Source organism: Bidens hawaiensis, unplaced genomic scaffold (assembly GCF_021521415.1).
Source record: "Bidens hawaiensis isolate Kalapana, Puna unplaced genomic scaffold, B.hawaiensis_p1.1 tig00017033_1, whole genome shotgun sequence".
Taxonomy (NCBI): Eukaryota; Viridiplantae; Streptophyta; class Magnoliopsida; order Asterales; family Asteraceae; genus Bidens; species Bidens hawaiensis.
Genome location: NW_027492575.1, coordinates 329,271 through 349,949, shown reverse-complemented (window position 1 = coordinate 349,949; position 20,679 = coordinate 329,271). Strand labels below are relative to the sequence as shown.

The following is a 20,679-nucleotide window of genomic DNA, read 5'->3' as shown; positions in this document are numbered from 1 at the left end:
CAGCGGAATATTTCATCAGAACCATAGTTAGGAAAATTAATCAGAGTTATAAAAACACCATAATTCTTATTTCATAAACTGGGATAAAAACCTATTTTTTATACAAACAAAAGTTTTATAGGGATAAACCCTAATTTACAAAACACGTTTCTTTATTCTTGTGACAAGCCACTTATTTAAGCTAGAAGCCTGCAGGCATCATTCCTTTGTCTCTAACAAGTCACCTGAAACATGTTTAAAATATTTGATCAGCAGGAAATACTGGTGAGTACATTCATTTATAGATGACACATTTTACAGTTACAGCATTAAGATGTTTTTACATTTGCCTGCTTACAAATTACCGAAAGGTACTTGTCACTCGACCGTATCTGTGACTGTGGTCATATTACTTATTGGCTAACACTTGTCCAATAAGTAACGTGTAATAGCCCAATAGGCAAGCCTTGTATACAAAACCCCACAATACCAGTAATAACCATCCCGTAAGTCTACAGAGACTTAATCACTGTAATGTAGTTTAAATCCTTTGAAAATATTTAAACTATCCGTCATGAGTTTGATGGTTTTGGAAAAGCATCATGACAGTGTTGGAAAATCAATTGTCTCACGCAAATGTGAGTTATGCAAAAATTTCGAATGTCTCACCTTGCAAGTTTATATTTAACAAGCCTTCTGGTGTTAAGCACCTAGATTAAACATAATGTAGTATATTTCTATTAGTATAAACCCATAATCATAACGATAATCACGAGACATGAAACTTTACACGATAGCACAATGTCATACCTTGGTTAGGTAGAGCTTTTGGATTCGTGTTATAGAAGTTCCTTTCAATTGGAGAGGTACCGTTACAATTACTTGGTATAATACTAGCCTTATATATAAGAAATACGAGAGAAAGTACGATTTTTGGGACGAGTTTGTGAAATCCAGATTGCTGCCCTATTTATGCTTGACTTTAAGCATCTTCGCGTATCGCGAAGTTGCAGTAGGGTTGCCGAGTCAACCCTAGCTATGCCACGTGGCGTGACACGTGTCAGGCTACGTGTCAATGTTGCGTAGCTTTCACGTCACATCTTAGCGTATCGTGAAGAAGCTTAAGCATACTTCTTCGCGTATCGCGAAGATGCAAAAACACTAAGGCGGCCCAAAAGCGACTCGCGGTGATGCGAGCGTGCGAAGTGCGCCATCAAAGTGCCACATTACGCCCATCGCACTTCGCCCGTGCACGTGCGTGTCGAGTGCTTCGCACCCTCCGCTAGGACTACTGGGTGTGATTTGGCACATAAGAATATTATCATGTGAACTCTCTTCCTTATAAAGAGCTTACAAGTTTTGTAATCAAGCGATGTGGGACAAGAGTTAGAAATCCTATTTATACCATGGTGGAAGCCTTCCATTTTCTTCCCTCCACCAATGTGGGATGGAATTTTCCTTTACATGTTCCATTTTTCCTTTTACTTCTTCTTTTTTCTTTCTCATTTCTTCATTTTTTTTCTTTGATTAGTTTATTCTTTATTATGGTTTGTTATAAAAACTGTCATCACATCCCCACCTACAAAACCTCCACCACCATTACACCTCCATATTCTCAAAATCATCCACCGTTGCAACCCCACCCATACCAATCCCATCACCATCCACTTCAACACCAACAACCTCCACAACCTCACCAGTTCCTACCCAATCCATCACTGTACCTTTCCAAATCACCTCACCACCTACTATGTCCACAACTCCACCAACCACAATATTCTTACCACAACCCATTACCAGAGGGAAGTCCTTGACACCTCCAGTATACGCCGACCCTATCCTCGATAGGATCATCGCACTGGAGGCTTCAAACGCTAAAAGGGCAGAACGAGAGATTGGGCTTCTTCACTTTATCAAGGATATAAAACAGAAGGAGATTACGGATGAGAAGGAGAATGCAGAGTTGAAAGCAAGAGTACAGGTTCTGAAGGAGGAAAAGGTGGTGAATGAGGCTCAAATGGAAAATCAAAGATTACTGATCAACACGCTCCACACCAGAGTACAGAATCCACAATTGTTGCTGAACCACAAAGCCTCTCAAATCACTAATCTGAGGGCAGACCACTCCAGGCTTGTTGACAGAATAGCTACAATCGAGAGAAACTTACCAAGTGCAAGTGCTCTCAGAACAAGTCTTAATAAGAAGATCGAGGATGCAACGAGAAAGTGGGATGTTGAGAGTGAGTCTACAAACTCCAGAGTTACGAGTTTAGAGAATCAGCTAGTGATGTGTTGTAAAACACACGTATTTTCCGCACCTTTTATTGACGTATTATATTATATTTTATGTGGTTTTACTTGATTTATATAGGTTTTACATAGTTTTGATAATCATGTAGGTTTTGGGTGAAAGAAAGGAAGAAACCGGGACTTTTCGAGGAGCTTACGAGCCTTTTACGCATACAAGTTCAAGACGAAGCTCAAAGCCCGACCCATATGCATCATGGAGGCCCAAGTCTCACATTATACTTATAATATAAAAAAAATAATAAAACCTAACAGCCCCCTAGGAATGGTCCGATCGGACTGTGGCAGCAGCAAGCAAGAAAGAAAAAAGTTTTTTGGAGCTAGGGTTTGATCGTGTAACGGCTAGGGAAGGAAGAAGACACAAGAACCAAGCCTCGAGATTAATTCTCCATCATTTTTGACAGCCAAGAGCAGCCCGGAACAGCCATATCCTTTCATCTTTTTTCATTGTTTATACACTTTGATTTACTTGTTCAATTGATTAGTAGTTTTGCAATTGCTTGAGATATTGACTTGTTTATGATATTTGTTGATAATTGAATGTTTGAATTGATGTTTGAGATGAGTTATAAGATGTTTTTATTGAGTATTTGCTGCTGTCCAAATAATATGCTTGGCTAATCTTGTCGGTTCTACCTAGGAATGATGATAATTGTTAGGTTTTGATAGGTTTTATGGATTGTTTGATTGATAGACGTATATTGTTATTGTAAAGTTTGATTTAGACATGAAATAGGTTGTGTTTAAGGGCTGGAAATTTTGGTCATTCATTGCTTAAACCCCGTGTGTCGGTTAATTAGTTTTGTGTTGATTGATCGGTGCATTGTTTGATTCTAGACTTTGTGTTTAGGGTTTGTTTGCGGTAGGTACCACCGTTGGGTTTTGTTGCATGATTTATTGGATTAAGTACAGCGGTTAGGCACCTTCTTTGAGACTGAGAGGTGATAGGAAGTTAGGGTTGTCTCATTGCCTTTGCATGCTAGAAGAAGAATTGCGCGAGAGCGAGTTTGTTTCTTGTCAGGTTTAGGTGTTTTGAGCGACTAGTTGATCTATTTTAGTTTAATTTGAATTGTTCCTCTATCCTTGGTTGTGTAGTATTCATTGCCATTAGGGTCGAGTGTTGGTGAGACCGAGAGGTGATCCATCATTAGAACACGTTAGCAATTGTTTCCCGGTTTGGTCGTTTTAGCCGATTTTGAGTAGTTAGGGTTTATTGAGTGAGACCGAGATGTGATCCAGTGAGCCCGAGTGATCCTTAGTCGTGTCATCTTTAGGGACCGGTGTCTAGATATCATTAAATCCATTAGCTTGTTAGGCCTACAATTTGATTCAGACCCAGGTAGACGTTTTTCTCCATCATAAATTAACACAATTAGTTCCCCGATAAGTTTTCTATTTTAGGTAACTTTTGTCAGTCAGTTAGGTTAGTTCAGTTAAGTAATTAAAAATCAAAAATAAATTAAATATTATTCTTAGGTAGGTTTTGTCTAAGGTTTGTGATCGTTAGCGTCTTACGTGTCCACGTGTTCGATACTCGGACTTCCTAGGTCTATACTACTTGCGATCGATACACTTGCCGGTTGTGTGTGGTTTTAGGATTTTCGTTTTATATTTAAAGCTTAGTTGTGAGGGTCATTATTATAGGGTTATCCGACGCACATCAAGTTTTTGGCGCCGTTGCCGGGGACACGGTTTTAGGCGTTTTGAGAGCAATCCGTGTTAGGACTTACCTTGTGTGCTACTTGTAATTATTATTGTTTTGTTTTCCTTATTTGTTAGAATAGTTTAGTTAAATTTATTTCTAATTATAGTTTTATGCAACAGACTCGATCTCAAGGACCACCTGACACGGAAGCATTTCCCGAGCCAGAAAGAGTTTCGTGAGAGACGTCGTGCCGTTCCACCATCTTCCACTTCTTCATCCGTTGACTCCGACGATAGGGATAGGATCATGGGCGACAATCCACCACCGAGGAGGACAGTTGCAGACTAGGCCCGACCGGTCAATGCTGGCGCGAGATCCAGCATCACACCACCCGCCATTGGAGTTAACGCGAACTGGCAGATTCCGTCGAATATTCTTAACCCCATTTCTCATTCTGCTCAGTTCCATGGGTTACTTCACGAAAACCCGCATCATCATCTCACTCGCATCGCGCGTATCTGCGACACCTTCCATCTTGCTGGCGTATCCGAAGACGCCGTGAAACTCCACGTTTTTCCGTTCTCGCTCATCGATAAGGCGAGTCTGTAGCTCGAGTCCCTCCCACAGGGCTCCATAGCTACTTGGGCTGCCATGCAGACCCTATTTCTTAAGAAATACGATCCTCTGGCTAAGGCCGCTCGTTTACGTAACCAGATACATGCTTTTCAGATGGAGGATATCGAGAGTTTCTAGGAGGCATGGGAGCGTTTTAAGAATCTGTTAGCGTTGTGCCCAAACCACGGCTTGCAAGATTGGGTGGTTGTCGAGAAATTGTATAATGGAGTGACGTACGTGACGCAGAACATGCTCGACACAGCTGCGAGAGAAAATCTGCTGACGACAAAGGACCCGGATAAGTGTATCGCTTTGTTTAACGGGTTATCTATGAGTGGTTACCAGCAACCACCCGCCAAGGGTGGTAAGACCGTCGATTCCATTTCACGCAGCATGCATTCGGTGGACACGACCACCGCTCTCACGGCACAGGTAGAGGCGCTAGCGCAGATTGTGAAGGACTTGCAGACGAAGAGCAAGCTGTGCGAGATATGCAGAGGAGGGCAAGATAGCGTTCAGTGCCCAGTCAGTTCGCATGAGGAGGCCGTAGACTTTATAGGAAATCCAACCGAAATACTAATTCTTTCAATTCTTATAACTCGGGATGGAGAGGCAATCAGAACTCCAACTAGAGGAGCGGCAATCAGTCCGGTTTTCAGCAGCCTCAGAGTTTGTTTCAGGATGCCGGTGAGGGAGCGAGTAGTGGGGAGAAGAAGCCCACTTTGGAGGAGATGATGGCGCAGCAGACGCTGATGTTGTCACAGCTTATGACGCGAGAGGATTCCCGACATAAGGAGACTCAGGAGAAGTTTCGGGAGCACGAGCAGTTCATGAGGAATCAGGGAGCGTTGATTCAGAATCTCGAGCGGCAGATGGGAGAGAAAGCCAGTCGATTGAACGAGAGGCCGCAGGGTACGCTACCGAGTAATACCGAGCAGAACCCGAGAGGATTCGTGAAGGCTATGGCGACGAGAAGCGGTGCAGGGGCACGAGATGAGCCCGGGATTTAGCAGAGGTCTAGAGGAGGAGGAGTTGAGGAGCCTGCAGTAGTTGTAGAGGAGCAAGTGGATGAGGAGATTGTGATGGAATCTCCGCCGGCCCAGGTGCATCAGAGGAGCAGCCCAATGAGTTCAGCACAGGCCGATAGACAGCAGTTACCGAGCGAGCCACCGAGAGTCTACAAACCCAGATTGCCATACTTTGGGAGAGTCCGTAAAGATAGAGATGAGGAGCAGAACTCCAAATTCATTGATCTTTTGAAGCAGCTTCACCTCAATATTCCATTCCTTGAGGCACTTACCCAGATGCCGAAATATGCGAAGTTCCTTAAGGATATTCTCTCGAATAAGGAGAAGTTAGCTGAGGTAGCTTCCATCCCTTTGAGTGCAAGTTGTTATGCTGTCTTACAGAGGAAGTTACCAGAGAAGATGGCCGATCCAGGGAGCTTCACTATTCCCTGCACCTTGAGTGATGATACGATGGTTCATGCGCTGGCTGATCTTGGTGCCAGTATTAATCTCATGCCTTATTCCGTGTATCGCAAGCTGGGTTTAGGCGAACCGAGGCCCACCAGGATGAGTATCCAGCTTGCTGATCATTCTGTGAAATACCCTCGAGGGGTGGTCGAGAACATGCCCATTCGCATTGGTAAGTTCATCTTCCCGGTGGACTTTGTTATTCTTGACATGAATGAGGATGATAATGTTCCACTCATTCTGGGCAGACCTTTTCTGGCCACCGCACATGCGTTGATCGACGTTCGCAATGGCAAATTGATCCTTCGAGTCAAGGATGAGAACGCCACGTTTGACATTCGACAGTTACCTAAGTATCCTAAATCGGCTGATGACTCCCTATACTTCATTGATACGATCATGACTCATGTGGGGGAGTTTTCCAGTGACCTCTGTGGAGGCTCTGCCTCAGACACACAGATTTTAGATAGGGAGCTTCCAGAGGTTGAGATGGTCGCCTTGACTGAACACACCCCAGATGCTGACATTGAGTCGTCTTCCTTTGATTCTGAGTTATCTACCGGAGATCATCGTGTTTATCAGTTGTATGAGTTGGAGGAGTTACGTGACCATACTTACGCGCATTCATATCGTTATAAGCAGCAGGTGAAGGACCTGCAGGATTGTAAGTTGAAGGGTATTGAGCAATTTAAGTGTGGGGATTTGGTCTTATGGTATAATTCCCAGTTGAGGCTATTCCCGGGAAAGTTGAGATCCCGTTGGTCAGGTCCGTTTATGATTACTGAGGTTTCCCCGGATGGCACTATTGAGATAAAGGATAAAGGCGGGACGTTTATGGTGAACGGTGATAGACTGATGCACTACATTGGCGAGCCGATGACTGATCAGACGGTCGAGGTATTCTACCTTGACTCGCTCTCCAAGACGTAGACGTGTGGATGCATCACTCGGGAGACTGCCCGAGTTGTAGAATTTGTATTTCTGTATTTGTGTGTACTATCTGTTTTATTTGTTTTGTCTATTTCAGGATGTTCCAAGATGAAACCGCTCGTACTCAATCTCCATTCGAGTCGGTCGATTTAAGGGGTGTTCCATTATAGGAAAAAAAAACCACAAAAATATGTTTATTTCTTTATGTTTTTGTTTTCCGTATTGTACGCCGCTACATGCGAGCGATTTTAAGTTTTTGCAGGTTATATTATGCGCATGGTAGCTATGGTGGCGTTTTGGAATAGGTTCTCCCAAGGTTTCGACCGCGAATGAAATGCTATATGGTCGTTTGGATACTACTTAGCTATTGAAGATTCTGCACACAAACCAGGGGAGTAACCCGTTCTTTGTTTTTTATTCTTGTATATTATCTTTTTATTTTCTGTTTTATTTTATTTCTTTTCCTTGTACTCATCGAGGACGATTTCGTTCTAAGTGTGGGGATGGGATTTATTTTACTTAGTTGTAGCAAAATTTTTGAAAAAAAAAAACAAAAAAAAATTTGAAAAATTTTGAAAAAATAGTCCTTGAAATTTGTTTTCTCTACGTTAAATAGGAGATGATATTATTACCGAGTAGTGGTTACTTTATAACTTCTTGGTGTTTTCTAAATTTATATATAATAAATAAGAACAGTGCCCATTAGACCCGCACGTAATGTATGGTAACCGAACGGTTTAGACTCAGTAATCGATGTGTCGGTAGGCTCAGTTTTTGAGAATGAAAGGGCGGTTTGGTTGTTGACCTAATTGAACCTTTTAAATGGCCTGACTTTAGTGGGAAACATCTTAGGGGTTTTGTTTGTTTAACTAAACTCGTGACAGGACTGGAATGAAAAGCCGGGTCATACTCAAGCCTCGAGTCACATGATCGTCTGTATATATTAGCTGTTTTATCTTTTGTATTTGTTTCTATTCATGCAAAGCCATGTACAATGAGTATCAAAAAAAAATTGCAAAAAGCCAAAAGGCAAAAAAAGAAAAAAATAAAAGAGAATGCATTTGTAATTGCGTGCACTTGAAAGAGAGCTAGAGTTTATAGTTTGTATATGAGTCGAAATGTTTTAATCATGTGGCAAAAGGTTTAAGTCAAGTTGGGGCGGCTCGGCCCGGTAAAACCATAATGGAATTGGTGAAGTGGCAGCAGGGCTTTTAGGTGTGGGTTCCACTTAGTCATACAAATTAATAAAATTGCCACGCATTATTTGCCTCGGTAAGTATTAAGGGCATGGGTTTAAAGTGGACAGCAATATCGGCAATCGACCTGATCTAGCTTATTAGGTGAAAGTTGGAAGAAATATTTGGGTAACAGGTCAATTGTTCTAATACTTTAAAAAGAAAAATATATATATATATTAATAATAATAATAAATAAATAAAACCAAGAGTTGTCGGTTGAACTCGGATATGATCCTGTGTAAGTATTCTTTTTCAGAGACAAAAAAGTCTTAAGTGTGGGGACATTTGATGTGTTGTAAAACACACATATTTTCCGCACCTTTTATCGACGTATTATATTATATTTTATGTGTTTTTACTTGATTTATATAGGTTTTACATAGTTTTGATAATCATGTAGGTTTTGGGTGAAAGAAATGAAGAAACCGGGACTTTTCGAGGAGCTTACGAGCCTTTTACGCATATAAGTTCAAGACAAAGCTCAAAGCCCGACCCATATGCATCATGGAGGCCCGAGTCTTACTGATGTGTTGTAAAACACACGTATTTTTCGCGCGTTTTATCTACGTGTTGTAATATATTTTATGTGTTTTTACTTAATTTATATAGGTTTTACATATATTTAATAATCATGTAGGTTTTGGGTTACAAGGAAAAAAAACCGAGCTTTTAGAGTAGTTTACGAGCCTTTCACGCATACGTTTTCAAGTAAAAACTCAAGGCCCGGTCCGTTACATCATGGAAAATCCCAAGCCTACTATTTTATTATATTATAAAAAAGAAAAAAAAACCTAGCAGCCAAGGAGCTGGCCGATCGCAGCAGGCAGCAGGAAAGAAGCAAGGGAAAATCTTTTTTCGGCTTAGGGTTTGATCGTGTGGCGGCTAGGGAAGGAAGAAGGAAGCAAGTGCAAGCCTCGGGATCATTCACCATCAGTTTTTACAGCCACGAGCAGCCTCGGAATACCCAATATCCTTTCAATAATTTCATTGTTCATCAACTTTGATTTTCTTGTTTAATTGTTAACTAGTTTTGCAATTACTTGAAAGATTGATTTGTTATTTATTATTGTTGATCATTGGATGTTTGTTAAGATGATTGGTATGAGTTTAATGATGTGTTTATTAAATGTTCATGGCTGTCCAAAAAGTATGAGAGGCTAATCTTGTTAGTTCTACCTAGGGATGATGTTAGTTGTTAGGTTTTGATAGGTTTTATGGATTGTTTGATTGATAGACCTTAATTGCTATTGTAAAGTTTGATTTAGACTTGAAACAGGTTGTGTTAAAGGGCTGGAAATTTTGGTGATTCATTGCATAAACCCCGTGTGTCGGTTGATTAGTTTTGTATTGATTGATCGGTGCATTGTTTGATTCTAGACTTTGTGTTTAGGGTTTGTTTGCGGTAGGTACCACCGTAGGGTTTTGTTGCGTGATTATTTGTATTAATTACAGCGGTTAGACACCTTCTTTGAGACCAAGAGGTGATAGGAAGTTAGGGTTGTCTCATTGCCTTTGCATGCTAGAATAAGAATTGCGCGAGAGCGAGTTTGTTTCTTGTCAGGTTTAGGTGTTTTAAGCGACTAGTTGATCTATTTTAGTTTAAGTTGAATTGTTCCCCTATCCTTGGTTATGTAGTATTCATTGCCATTAGGGTCGAGTGTTGGTGAGACCGAGAGGTGATCCTTCATTAGAACACGTTAGCAATTGTTTCCCGGTTTGGTCGTTTTAGCCGATTTTGAGTAGTTTAGGCTTGTTGAGTGAGACCGAGAGGTATTCCAGTGAGCCCGAGCGATCCTTAGTCATGTCATCTTTAGGGACCGGTGTCTTGAAGTCATCCAATACATTAGCTTGTTAGGCCTACAATTTGATTCAGACCTAGGTAGACGTTTTTCTCCATCATAAGTTAACACAGTTAGTTTGTCGTTAAGTTTTCTATTTTAGGTAGCTTTTTTCGGTCAGTCTAGTTAGTTCAGTTAAGTTAAAAGAAATCAAAAATCAATTAAATATTATTCTAAGGTAGGTCTTGTCTAGGGTTAGTAATCGTTAGCGTCTTACGTGTCCACGTGTTCGATACTCGGACTTCCTAAGTCTATACTACTTGCGATCGGTACACTTGCCAGTTGTGTGTGGTTTTAGGATTTTCGTTTTGATATTAAAGCTTGGTTGTGAGGATCATTATTATAGGGTTATTAGACACACATCACTTACATCATGCTTAATAAGAAGTCATAATAAGAAGATCGAGGATGCAACGAGAAAGTGGGATATTAAGAGTGAGGCTACAAACTCCGAGTCACGAGTTTAGAGAATCAGCTAGCATCATCTGCCTCCCTCGATACACTCATAGCTGAAAATGCAACACTCAGAATCGAGATGGAGGCCATTCAAGTAAAAGTGAAGGAGCATGATCGTCTTAATGAGCTTCAACTAAAGACAAATGAAGATTTGATGAGCAAGTATCAAGCGGCCTAAGATCTTATGGGTATTCATGAGGATAACTTTCATGGTCTAAAGGATCGACTTGATACGGTTTTTCAGAGTTGGAGAAGGTCTGGTGTGACTTCTCAGGTTGGTGGATCCCAACCCACCGCAGGTCCGAGTGTGGCCTTGCGAGCTGAAAGGGTTGTAGCGTCTAAGGGTGAGGCAACTGTTGGTCGTTTGGTACAACAGGGTGGCCAAGCCACTAGTGGGGTAAGTACCAACTTGGGGCCTGAACAACAAGCACAACCTCAGGTCCAAGCTGGTGGTGAAGACGAAGGTGATGATGGTGATGACGAAAATGATAATGAAGATGATGATGATGATGATGATGATGATGAAGGCGATGACGATGACATCGTCCACGATAGTTTTGATGATGGTGATGGTGATGATGGTGGTGGAAACGGAGGAGATGGAAGGGCCGGGGCAGCAGGAGGTGGAGGTGGAGGTAACACTCAATCACCTCCACACACTCAACAAGATGTTCAAGACCCTACTGCTCACGACTCGGCCGGCAAAGTCAGGCAGTACGACTGTGAGATTGACAGTATGTATAAAGACTTGTTTCCTGATGACTTTGCAGGTATCATGGATGATTTCATTGAAGCTAGAATGAACTTGGAGCAACTTATTGAACAAGATACGGAGGAGGCAGCAGACATTGACAACATCAACTACTCGCCAAATCCAGATACTCCCCCAGCTCAAGTTCAAGCTTCAAAAGCTCCTACAACAGATCCCGTCTTCAACCCAGCCGCCGACTTGACACACAAACCACCAAAGAAGAAGAGGAAGACACACATTGTGTCAAGTCGTGCATGTGCCAGCTTGCTCAACTACCCATATCATGACGATTCGCTGATCGTTTATGCGAAGTACGATAAGAGGAACAGCGTTTGGGCCATCAAAAGATACAACGGTGACCTCATTTATCTCGACCACCACCAGCTGAAGACATTACCAGAGCTTGATCTCAACTACTTCAGAAAAGCTGTGGGTCGAGGAGAATACGATGATACTCTGGAAGGATGAGTAAAGACTCATCTGTATCATCAATCAAAGGTGAACTACAAAGATTTTGAAGTAAATAAGGGTCACCAGTTCAAGAACCCACGAGAGATCGACCCAACTACCGGAGAGCACCGAACTATGTGGAGATACAAGGCGCCTAAAGACTGTCAAGAGATTTATCACGGCGAGCCTTATTTTCCCAACACTCTCCGAGATTTCATTGGTTGGGAGTTTGATAATACAACCGGTGAGGCCGTCATCCATTGCCGTGAATGCACGAGATTCGAGTATTTGATGAGCACGAGCTTATGGGACTACACATTGAGGATGTGAAGAAGCTCTACATCTCACCGCTTGGGACCGTCGAGGATTTGGGTCGTCAGCATACAGACCGGATATTTGAAGCCTTCAACAAGTTCGTCCAAAGACTTGTTGAACTTCCACTATCCGAGGAAGAATGCTTGGTCTACGACACCGACGGATTTCAATACTAAAGACTAGAGGGAGATTGTTAGACCCATTTTGTTTATCTAAATCTTTTGTATTGAATATATGTATCTCATGGGCTTTAAATGTTGTTTTGTATGTACTTGGCCCAAGGGAAATAATGTATAGAAGCCCATTGGGCATGTGATGTGACATGTTTCTCATGCATGCTTCTCTATAAATAGAGAAGCATGCCATGAGAGAAGTTCTTGATTATCAATAGAAATCCTTTTGCCAAATTATCTAACTCACACATACTTTCCTTCTATTACTTTCTCCCGTCTCTCTCTCTCTCTCTCTCTCTCTCACTAAACCCGAACATAAAACCTCTCAAGATCCGAGACCACTTAGGTGACTTAGTGTGATTTCCGCTAGCACTAAGTTTGGTTGATCCAAAGACAGTTGTTAGATCCACCCGACACGGGACCTACATTATCTCGCATAGAATTTATAATTTCATAGATGTTTGGTTACCTATTTTGTGACCAGATACAGGAAAAGAAGATTTGCTTAACCTAGGATCGCTTAGACCATTCCCATTCTGTTTTATCTTCTTGGCCTCTGCTCTAGATGTTGTTGGACATAATTTTAAACTTAAAGTCACAAGTCGGTGAAGTTTAGGGATCAATATTGACGAGTAGATCATAGTTGGTTATGTTTCCTAATTTTTTTATAATTATAATAGGTAATGTCTTGACTAGCAAGATATGTTAGTCTATATAAATCGAGTTATGGTTAGACATTATAGAATATGAAAGATGCAACCGAGTTGGGTTTTTTTCAAGAAAATTTGTAATGCAACCGAGTTAGGGTTCATCTAAAGACATACACAAGATGTAATCGAGTTAAGGTTCATCTAGATGCAACCAAGTTAGGGTTTATCAAGAGAAAAAACGAGTCACGGTTTGAGATTGTAATCAGTTTTTTGAGTTATATTTTCTTATTAATATAAAAGAGAGTTATTCGTTTAGTTCGTCTTTGTTTATCGATCGGCACTTGAGATGTTTGGTGGAAACGAATTGGATTTGACACAAACCCTAGTCACAAATTTATTTTATTTTATTTTTGAAGAATAAAGGTATTGACATTGATTGAGAAAAATAAGGGAATAGTCGCTAGATTCTATAAAGGAAATTACTATGATTCAAAAAGAGATTTTAATTACGTAATAGTTTCAAGGATTTCGCATCTAAGTTACATGTATAATAGCCGCATATTCATTTTCACCTTTATAATTCTGATGTTAAAATGAATATAATTTCCTATTATAACCACGCCGTTTAATACCGGTCATATGTAGTGTTTGGATCAATTACAAATAGATTTAACATGCTAAGAGTATAAATCACTAGAGTTTTTATGCTAACATTAAAATAACTATTAGTCTCTGCAATTTTTGAACTAGACCGATAACTATTATCACTTTATTTCATATTTTTTAAAGATAATTACTCTACTTCATAACTTTAGCATGAGAGTATTAATAATTGCTCTAGTTGTTTGTATGTTTAGTACTTTAAATTCATTTATACCAGATCTCATCCCTACACACATAAACATACATATATACACTTATGTGTTATCATGTAATTGGTTTGCTTAAATTTGGGATAATAAATAACGAATCCTCAAATATGAGGATTCATTTTAACCTTTCCCAAAAATATGGGAATGAAGAATGGAATAAAGTGATGTTTTTAAGGTGATATTGGAATAAAGTGATGTTTTTAAGGTGATTTTCCTAAACTTTAAAATTGAGATGGAAATGAATCCGGAATGCTCATACACACCTAAACTTATTCTCTAATTGTGAAAAAAGAAAATGTAAGTTGTTACTATGTTGGTAGGAAAGCTTCAAATCCGTCAACATTATCACCCGGTCCTACATGTGGCCACTTGGTAGTCCTGTATCCTCCCACGACCATTCATATATGGTGAAGAATACACCACTACTGCTATATATAACGACCTTTAATTCATACTTTCGTATCGTCATACCACAAACAAAATCAGATTTCAAATATATGACTTATCTCACAATGATCAACTGCTGGTCATGGTGGTGGAAAGTCGAAAACAATAGGGATGAGCTTGCTCGCACAATTCTCACCATTTTTGTTCCAACACTTGTATTTCTTTGGTACATATACACCGTACCATCTACACAATATGGAAGAACTCGGTTACCACCAGGCCCCTATGGGTTACCAGTTTTCGGATACCTTCCATTTTTGAGCTCCAATTTACACGAAAGATTCAGTGAGATGGCTCACAAATACGGTCCTATCTTTAGCTTGTGGCTCGGAAGTAAGTTACATGTTGTGGTAAACTCTATGGACCTAGCAAAAGTTGTGGTTCGTGAACTTGATCAGACCTTTGCTAATCGCAATCCTCCGATCACAGCATTAACTATCACCTATGGTGGCATTGATGTTGCATGGTCCAACAACACACAGTGGCGTAAAATGAGGAAACTCTTGGTTAGCCAAGTGTTGAGCAATTCAAATCTTGATGCTTGTCAGGATTTTAGAGTAAATGAGGTGAGAAAAACAGTAAGGAATGTTTATGCTAAGATGGGGACAAAGGTTAACATTAATGAAATTGCTTTTGACACTGAACTTAACGTTGTAACAAGCATGTTATGGGGACGTGGCGATTTTGGGGGTATTTTAGATGGGTTTCGAGAAGTTGAGTTCAAGATTGTTGAGTTACTGGGAGAACCAAATATCTCCGATTTTATACCGATGTTATCACGGTTTGATCTACAGGGAAGACAAAAAGAAACCCAGAACCAATTCGAAAAGCTTGATAGGGTATTTGATCATATAATTGAAAAAAGAATCAATCTTAACTCCAGAAAAGTGGGAGGTGCAGTTGATGTAAGGAAGGATTTTCTCCAGATCATGTTAGAGCTTAAAGACCAGAAAGATCCTTCAACGCCGATTGACATCGATCAAATAAAGGCCCTGTTATTTGTAAGTTAATAATAAAGGCCCAATTCTTTTGTTTCTATTGGTACATGTATGTTTGTATGTTGCTTGCTTTGGAGTCAGGGTGTCTTAGTGAAGCAGCCTCTCTATCCTAATGGATAAAGGTAAGGTTTGCCTAGAGCTGTGCAACGACTCAGAACCGCGAGAACCGAACCGGAACCGAAACTATCATTAGCGGCGATATATTAAAGGAAGCTCATATCATTTTGTACTAAATTACCTTGAAAGCTTAAATCAAAATTGATCTTGGTTGCTAGGTATTGAACGCAAAGAAAGAAGATTTTAATTAAAGAATGATTGAATGGATGCCGGTTAATAAGTTACCCTTACAAAAATGGGCATTGGTAAATTTAGTTAAAACGTTTTTAATAATCCAGTTCTTCAGTTCCACATCTAGAACCGTCGGTTTTACCCGGACCCGAACTAGGAACCGTTTAATGCAAATTCTGAGAACCGAGAACCATAAGGTAACACACGCTAGCAGTTCCGAGGCATCCGTTCGGTTCCTGATCCTAGGTTCCGGCAGTTCCGAACTGTTTTTTGCTCACCCCTAGGTTTGCCTACGTCACACCCTCTCCAGATCCTACTAATAGCTTTTGCTATTTGTGGGAATTACTGAGTACGTTTGTTCTTGTTTTTTTTATTTTGTTACTTTTGATTTTTATGTCAAAACTAAAATGTACAGATTTAATTACTAAACAATCAAAATATGTTACATCAGGACGTTTTGGCAGCAGCAACAGACACAGCATCAACAATGGTAGAGTGGGTGATGGCGGAGATTTTGAAACATCCAGATGTGAAGACTAAGATCCAGGAAGAATTAACGGAGATTATTGGTATGAACAATATTGTTGAAGAATATCATCTACCAAAATTAAAATATTTAGATGCGGTTGTTAAGGAGACGTTTAGGATGCACCCGCCTCTTCCTCTTTTAATCCAAAGATGTCCAGATGAATCATGCACGATGGGCGGATACACAATACCAAAGGGTAGTATTGTATATATGAACATTTGGGCGATCCAACGGGATCCCAAGAACTGGATCAATCCATTGGAGTTTAAGCCTGATAGATTTTTGGACCAAAAATTGGATTACAGTGGAAATGATTTGAAATTTTTACCATTTGGATCAGGAAGAAGAATATGCCCAGGAATTTCCCTAGGGGAAAAGATGCTGATGTATATATTAGCATCCCTCTTGCATTCTTTTGAGTGGAGCGTGCCAAAGAATGAAGAGTTTGAGCTTTCTGATGAGTTTGGATTTGTGACCAAGAAAAGGAAACCACTGGTTGCTATACCTTCTCAAAGATTAGTTGATGCAAAGTTTTACTTTTGATATAAACCGCTGGTTTTCTCTAGTTTTCTTTGCATTTTTTTTTTATAAATCGTATATCTTGGAAGCCTGTATGTTAGGTATCATAAAGCATTTGAAGCTTCTTGGCTGTTTGTATTTATATATCTTTCAAGGGGTTTAGAAATCTTGTTTTATCAGGTTGCAGTATTAAATCTGTGATGAATTCATTGAGTAGGTTTAAATATGTGACTGACGGCATTATGGTGACACATTGATTGGCAAGCGGGTTCATGAATTTTCATAGGAATCCAAAAGTGGGTCAGGCAAAAAATAGGTCTGGTAGATTAAAGAACACAAAAACTGATCACTAATGACAAAACAGCACGCATGAAACCATTTAATTAGCTATTGAAGATTTGAAGGGGATCAGCGATATGATCAGATGAAGGGTATCTTTTTATTTAGAGTACACGATGTATTGCCAGCAGGTACATATTTAAGCGGGATCCATAGTTAAACTAAGCACAAGTTAAGTGCTGAAAATGTTAAGATGGTACCCTAACATAAATATTACCTAGTCATAGCATGATGAGCCAAAATCGAGATTCGGGTTCAAGTGGCTCAGTTAGATATACGTCAAAGGGTTGACCCGTTGCTTTTCTGTTTTCCTTTTTAATATTAAAATCTAGAGGGGTCACTCAATAGTAATATTAATTTGTAAAACTTGTAGAGTTCATGCAGTTGCATGTAAAAGTACCCGAAGCAATAGCGTTAGGTAGAAATACCTGGAGCAAATGTATCCCAAAGTGACTGAAATTATTGCTTCGTTGGAAGAATATGGGTCGAGCAATCTTGTTGCTCCAAAGTCAGCAAATAATGAAAATCATGTGATATGTTATGTATTAGTAATCAACTATATATAGCGTACAAGGAGATAAATATAAGGAAACATAATCAAAATACAATCTCCAAATTATGGTAGCAATATAATACTCAAACTCTAATAATTTAGTCTATATAATATTCTCTAATATTGCCCCGCAGTCAGAACGGTAGAAAATTGGACACTCAGACTAGAGCGCAATGTGAAAATACACGATCAACTGTGACGTAGAGCAGGAACTTGATTGGTTGTAAGACCTAAGATTGGCGGCCTCTTGACCATGGTCGGGCGGCTAGGCATGATGACATGAGCTTCGACTGCAAAGGCAGGAGCTATGACGGAGTCGGTTGAAGCAACGACGCATAACGACAACATAATAATAAATATAACTTTTTTCTTTAATCGAAACAAAGGATCAAAAAGAAAACTAAAGAAATTACAAAGGAAAAAAAACCTTCGTGAATGGGAAAAAAACTAAATATATAAAATGAAAAAAGGACTAAAGATCAAAAATTGTACGTTTCAAAAAAGGGTTTCGCTTGGAACCAAACAAAAAGATAAATATTGGCGTCGCATCAGGTTAACGATGGTAGCGATAAAAAGCTGAACCAAGCATAATACTCATGGTGATGTTGTTTACTTCAGCCCGTAGGCGTGTAGATCTAACGTGACTATAAAAATAGATCATGAGTGTTGCAGAGAAGCCTATAATCGGTGGCGGTAGATTGTAATATGCAGCTACTGATAAAAAGAAATGACAACGGGTAGACCGTAGTCAACTATATATGTGTATACAAACATCCCCAGGGCAGGATGAGAATGAGAAGAAAAGAAAGAAACATGTCAGAACCCTAAAGCTTTGAATGAAAACCCCGTGAAGTGTTATGTATTAGTAATCAACTATATGCAGCTTACAATGAGATAAACAGTGAAACATAGTCCGATACAATCTCCAAATTATAGTAACAATATAATATTCAAACTTTAATAATATATTCTATAATAACCTCTAATACTTCTAATTCTAAGTTCAAGAGAAAGTTTGCTGGTTGAAATGTCTCTACGGACAACAAGTGGACTGCAACCAGCCAACCATGATGCATGTATACCAAAGCACTGGCTACATTTTTTATAATTTACACTCTCTTCTTCCGGTCCACTTCAATAACTAACTCATTATCACTTAACATCTACCTATATATACTAATAAAAGAAAATAATCTGAACACATTACATTCTGAGGTTAATCCTCACTATCAAATTCTCATCTAAATCACTTCTCTTCTATTGTTGGAAAACAAAAAAAATATCTTTGTTCTAAATATAGTATTAATTACAAATTCAACATACCATATTAATTGGTCAATCTCTATTAATTGAATTATTAATACTATAAATTATATTGTAAACATACTTAATATAAAAAAATATTAATATATATATAATAATTACTTGTCATAAAGATATTTTCTTTAAAATTAAAATGTATGTAAAAGAATTTGTGTTTAAAGAATACAATAACATTTAATTTTTGAGACATCTTCATATTAAAGAAAACTATAACAATTTTGTTACTTTTTACCAATAATTAACGTTTAATAAGTCTTAAAAATCATAGACAAATTTTTCATTTTTTATATTTAGTATAAGACTATTGTTACAGTTGAACAACAGTGTGTTTATAAGGATATCATGAAAGCTGTTTAAAAAGGAAAATCTAGTGTCTTTTTTGTTTATGATTTAGGGTTTAGGGTATGGAGTGAAAAACATTTTTGTGAAAGGCTTTAACTACATCCTTCAGATCCTCATTGTTTTAAATGATGCTTCCAGTGGTATTGCTTTTTACATTAATTATCTTTAATTTTATTTCTATTAAATTGTTAATTAAAATTTATGCATTAACTTATACCGTGTAATACACGGGGTTCTGAAGCTAGTGTACTAATAAATAAAGAAGGTGCATGTGTTGAGTGGCGAAACCAGAATTTCTTTATATGGGTTAAAGATAAGGTTTACTTCTCTACTAGCGAAACGAAAGGTCCCAATCCTGTTTTCCTAAAAAAATTTCAGATTTTATATATAAAAGGCCAATAAATTCTCATGGCCGGGGTCAATGGACCCTCTTGACCCCTTTGGTTCTGGCCCTGCATGTGTTATGTAAACAAAAACCATAGAGTTTGACAATGTTTTTGTGCCTTAGGCTAGTTAACACTTCAAATTTATTCTTGAAATTCTGGTTGAATTTCTCATCTTCAAACCGTTGGAGCTATTTGAAAGCAAATATTCTACCATATGGCAGTTTGGCATCATAAGCATTACCATAGCCACCTCTTCCAATGCACTATTTAAGGTCAAAGTCCTCTGTAGCCAGATCAAGTCTCCGTATGGTGATTATTCCATCATAATTCAATACTAAGCACACATTACCGTGTGTTTTTGTTTCTGGCTGGATTTTGTTTAGGGTAGAGTTTTCATGATGGCAACACATATAACAAAGCACTAAGAAGAAAATTCCAAAGATGATGGGAAGAAAAATATACCAATGGGAAATGTATTTATTTCTTTTTGTGCAGGTAGATTGTCATGTCAAAGTGTCAAGTTGGCACAGTAACGCAACTCTTTATAACATGGGGAAAAAAATCATGTTTGGAACTCTTATGAGATGTTTTGTGTAAAGTGTCAAATTGCAGGGCCGTCTCGTGGGCGAGTTAAATGAGGCCAAGGCTTTAGGCCTTCAGTTTTATAGGGCCTCTATCTTAAATAGGAGTTATATATTGCGAGATTTTGAAAGCAGATTTTTTTAGAATTAGTAACTCATTTGTTGGGTCACAAGTTAAGGAGGATTTCCTCATATCCATTAACACTGCATATCATTCATATTCTATAATTTGTCATATTCTATAACTTTTGTATACTCTAGTGCTATACGTATAGAGAAAAGAAAGGAAAAAGCCTCAAACATTTTAGTTGGTTTTAGGCTCCGAGAACGTTGAGTCGACCCTGTCAATTTGTATAAAAACCATTTTGATCTATGAGAAGAGTAGATGTCAAAACGCCAGTTCCAAACTACTAAAGTTGATTCAAAACTACAATGAAACGAGATATAAAGGAACCATTTATAATTTTGAAATTGTTAACAACCTCATGCTAGTGACAAAGTATAATAATTATGCCCTCAACATGATAACTCCTGAGACACATTTCTCATTGTTGGTCGACACCTTGGATCTGTGAGAATTTCGTATAAATGCATACAATTTCGCTTTCAATCGACCTGTTGGTCGGATATGGAAGTCGCTTATCCATTATATTTTCCAAAGATGTAGCATGGCTAGCCGA

General features: G+C 38.9%; 1 protein-coding gene across 1 annotated transcript; it reads left to right on the top strand.

Annotated features, from left to right (window-relative positions):
• Nucleotides 1-14,206: 14,206 nt before the first annotated feature.
• LOC143552740 (labd-13Z-ene-9,15,16-triol synthase, chloroplastic-like) lies at nt 14,207-16,499 on the top strand. The gene is made up of 2 exons (XM_077042884.1): nt 14,207-15,142; nt 15,879-16,499. Exons 1-2 carry the CDS (start codon nt 14,207-14,209, stop codon nt 16,497-16,499), a joined length of 1,557 nt encoding a protein of 518 aa, XP_076898999.1.
• The last annotated feature ends 4,180 nt before the right edge of the window (nt 16,500-20,679 follow it).

Bases quoted from the DNA above. Each gene is read 5' to 3' on its own strand.
- LOC143552740 (XM_077042884.1), top strand. From the start codon at position 14,207: ATGATCAACTGCTGGTCATGGTGGTGGAAAGTCGAAAACAATAGGGAT. The intron at 15,143-15,878 runs GTAAGTTAATAA...ATGTTACATCAG, and splicing joins AAATAAAGGCCCTGTTATTT to GACGTTTTGGCAGCAGCAAC.